Raw genomic sequence first — 3933 nt, 5'->3', positions numbered from 1 at the left:
AACAGCGAGCACAAAAAGCGCACCCACAAAAACAAGATGGTGGGGAATCCCACCGTGGCATCCTCCACAGCCACCTTTACGGAAGGAGCACATGTCCCATTGGAAACTTGCCGCCAACGTGTAGGGCAGGTGAGGGCACCCGGCCCAAGATGGGGCCTGGATTATTTTCTCCCATGTGTTAATTAGGGTAAATGCCACCCCGCTGGGCAAGGCACCCACTGAATAAATCTGCCGTATTTATTTTTATTAGCCTCCAGGGCTGGCCTTCGGACGCCATGTCCAGGCCTGGCGTGCGCTGCCATTGAAGCGGCTCACCGCATGGACGGGCATGCCTGGGGAGCAGACCCTCGCCCTTCGTGCGGCGGGGTTTGGGCCAGCCTGATTTTGGGGGTGGGAAGGTGGTGTGAGCCTGACACTCCACAAGACCCCGGTGGGCCATGTACGACTGCGGCCCACCAGGCCTGGCCTTGGCCTGCCAGGTCGGCTGGGGGCACAGCGCCTGACATGGCGGCGGGGGGGGGGGGGGGGGGGGCACGGCACCTGACATGGCGGCGGGGGGGCACCCAGTGCCTGGCATGGCGGCAGGGGGGTACCCGGTGGTTCATCTCCCCCCGCCCTGGGACCCCCTCCCGCCCCGGGGGGTTGTCGGTAGCCGCAGTCAGCGGGAAGGCCGCCTGAAGGGGACATTTACATCTTTGTAGGAGGGCTGCTCCTCCAGGGACGGATGGTGCGCCGGGCTGCTGCCACCGCTGCCGGCCCGGGGGGGCCCGGGAGGCGGCTGCGGCTGGGCTTGGCCTTCCCCCGGCTTCTCCTCAGCGGGCGGCCGGGGGAAGGGGCCGGCGGTGGGGCGCTCCCGGCCGCCCTTCTCCGGCAGGCCCCGGGCGGGCGGGAAGCGGCCGCCGGCCGCCAAAGGGTCTCCGCCGCGGGGCTCCTCCTCGCCCTCCTCGTCCTCCTCGTCCTCGTCCTCCTCCTCGGGGGGCTTGTGCCCCTCGACGTCCACCTCGGGCTCGTCCTCCTCCTCCTCGTCCTCCTCCTCCTCGCTGCTGTCCTCGCTGGCGAAGCTGCAGCTGGTGCCGCCGGGCGAGAGGAGGCGGTGGGGGGGGTGCGGCGGCGGGGGGAGCGGGTGCCGCTCGCAGCCCGCCTCCTCGGGCGGCGGCGGCGGCGGCGGGGGCAGCAGCAGCTGCAGCGGCGGCGAGGCGGAGCGGGGCGGGCCGCCGCCGTGCAGCTTGGCCAGGCTCTCCGAGTCCTCCTTGCCGCCCACCGGTCGGAAGGCGCTGGAGTGGTGGTACCCGCCGCCCGCCTTGCGCCCGGCCGCCGCCTCCAGCAGGTGCGGGTGGTGCGCGGGGACCCGCCCGCCGCCGCTGCTGCCGCCGCTGCCCCCCTCCGAGGCGGCGGGCGAGGCGGGCTCCGCGCCGCCGCCGCCAGGGGGCGACTCGAAGAGCGGGTCCCGCGCGGCGGCGGCGGCGGCGGCGGGAGCGGGCGGGGGGGCGGCGGCGGCGGGCGGCGTGCCCAGCCCCGCGGCCCCCGCCTCGCCGCCGGGCTCCGAGAGGTCCAGGAAGGCCTGGCGCAGCAGGCCCGCCCCGTCGCCCAACGAGCAGCCCAGGGCGCCGGGGGGCTGCGGCGGCGGCTGCAAGTAGGTGGGTACCGGCAGCCCACCCGGTGTGCGGGGCGGCCAGAACATGCAGAAGGGCGGGTAGAAGGCGGCGTCCTTCCTGCCCGGCCAGAAGAGCCCCGAGAGGCCGCCTCCCGCCGCGCCCCCGCCGGCCTTGTGGGCCGCCGCCCCGCCGAGGGCATCGGCCCCGCCGCCGCCGCCGTCCTCCTTTTTGTGGCAGAGGCCGAAGGCGGCGGCGGGGAAGCCGTAGGGGTGCGGGAAGAGCCCCCCGCAGCCGGGGAACTTCTGGAGCACGCCGCCGAAGGAGCCCTTGCTGGGCACCGGGATGACCGGGTAGCTCCGCGGGCTCTTCCCGCCGTGCGCCGCCGCCACGGCCTCCTGCAGCTCCTCGTCCTCCTCGAAGCGCGGCCGTTTCTGGTGCAGTTCGGGCGGGGCGGCCAGGAGGTGCGGGCTCAGCAACCCGCCGCCCACCACGGCGGCCGCCGCCTTCACCGAGCCCAGCGGGTGGCAGGCGGCGGGGGCGGCGGCGGAGGGGGCGGGAGGGGCGGGCGGCAGGGCCCGCTTGCGGCTGCCGCCGTTGAACATGGCCTTGACGTCCTCCCAGGCGAAGACCAGCTCGTCCTGGGGACTTTTGTCGGTGAGCTTGAGGTGACGGCGCCAGGAGTTGAAGTTGGCGGCGTCGGGCTGGGTGTACTTGGCGTCGGGGGTGCGGTGGGAGTGGAAGATGAACTTGTTGGGGGAGAAGTACATGCTGCAGTAGCTGCACTTGATGCATTTGGCCCGGGAGCTGTTGTAGCGGGCAGGGATGAAGCTACCGCGGCAACCCCAAGCGCACTCGTGGGACACGTCGAAGGCGAAGTTATCCGGCAATTTGGGGGGCCGGTTCTCCCCCAAGAAGGACTTACAGAGTCTCTCCGCCTCCCGTTTGGTGATCATACCGCAGCGGCGGGAGGAGATGGGCATGGCCCCGGCCCGCCGCAGGATCTCCAGTTGCACCGGTGTGCACTGCACGCAGGTGATGCCCAGGGCCACCCGCCGGTTGTGGATCTCGTTGTAGCTGAAGTTTTTAAGGAGGGTGTTGGAGATCTGCGCTAGGCACAACCGCTCCTGCCCGTCGATGACCAGGGAGACGATGGGGATGCCGTAGAGGATCACCTGCCCCACTTGGTTGGGCTTCATGGCGGCGTGGCCGGTTCTCGGCTGGTTCATGGGGTCCGGCGGGTACGCGTTGGACGGCGACGGCAGCAAGATGTCGGTGGGACCGGGCAGCGGGCTGGTCGCCATCGCCTCAGCACCGGGGGGGATGCTCTGCTCCAGCTGCGGGCGGGGAGGGGAGAGAGACATAGCGCCGTCAGCCGGGGACCCACCGGGGATGGGGGGGTCCCCGCCGCAAGCACACGCACCCCACCCACCCACTCGAGTCTCCCGACTCCGCTACCCGTAACGACCCCGGCCCCCCAAACCCACCCTGGCCTCGCCGGGGGTGTGCCCGAGGCTGCGGACCGCCCGCCTCCGCGCATCCCGGCTCCCCGACGTGCGCATCCCACCGCGGGCGCGGAGATGACAGTAAAATGAGCAAACCGCCCGCCGTAAAGAAGATGCTTCAACCCACGGGCGGCTCATCCCGAAACACGCAACGGAGACGTGTGTCCGCCTCCCCGTGCTGGAAACCCGCCGCTGCCCCGGGAAGACGTCCCGCGGAGCTTCCGCGCCCGCTCCGCGTCCTTCTGCTCGGCCCGACGGTATTTCTCCCTCCGCACCCCCAGGAACGGGGCAGCCGCCGCCCGCATGCAACGGGAAAGCGCGGAAGAGGAGTGTGGGGGGGGGGAAGTTTCGATGCTTTCCGCGGCCACCCGCGGATCTTCCCCGCCCGGCGCCCTTTACCTCCGCGGGCGCGCTTTTAGCCCTGCCGCCGCCGGGCCCTCCTCCAGCGGCCGCCGGGAGGGAGGCGCATCCCCGCGGAGCAGCGCGGCCAGCCGCAGCCTTGCCCTCGGTGCGGCGGCTGCAAGCGCGGAACCTCCGCGCCTCGCTGGGCGCGCGGCGGCCCCCCGTGGGCGCTGTGACGTCAGCGACCGGGGGGGGCCAGGGGGCGGTGAAAGGGGGGGGCGGCTCCCCCCATCCCTCCCTCCCTCCCATCCATCCCCGCACCGGGAGGGGATGCGGGAGCCCCGTCGGGGCCCGGCCTCCCGCCGCCGTCCCCCGGAGCGCTCCCCCGGTCCGACCCGGCTCCGAGCACGGTTTCCCAGCGAGGGGACGGAGCGGTTGAAGGTGGGATGCGTTTTGGCTTTTTTTTTGCCTTTTTTCGCCTTTTTTCTTTTTTT

The 3933-nt window shown here is 72.2% G+C and overlaps 1 protein-coding gene across 1 annotated transcript in view; it reads right to left on the bottom strand.

Annotated features, from left to right (window-relative positions):
* The window catches only part of LOC142074798 (SKI family transcriptional corepressor 2-like), a 25713-nt gene extending 22817 nt beyond the window's left edge, over positions 1 to 2896 (bottom strand). The window contains exon 1 of the mRNA XM_075135677.1: positions 692 to 2896. Within this exon, the coding sequence (XP_074991778.1) occupies positions 692 to 2896 (2205 nt within the window). The remainder of the gene's footprint in view (positions 1 to 691) is intronic.
* Positions 2897 to 3933: the final 1037 nt, after the last annotated feature.

Source organism: Calonectris borealis, chromosome W (genome assembly GCF_964195595.1).
Source record: "Calonectris borealis chromosome W, bCalBor7.hap1.2, whole genome shotgun sequence".
NCBI lineage: Eukaryota > Metazoa > Chordata > Aves > Procellariiformes > Procellariidae > Calonectris > Calonectris borealis.
Note: the sequence above shows the minus strand (reverse complement) of the source record. Positions and strands in the feature narration are given on the sequence as shown.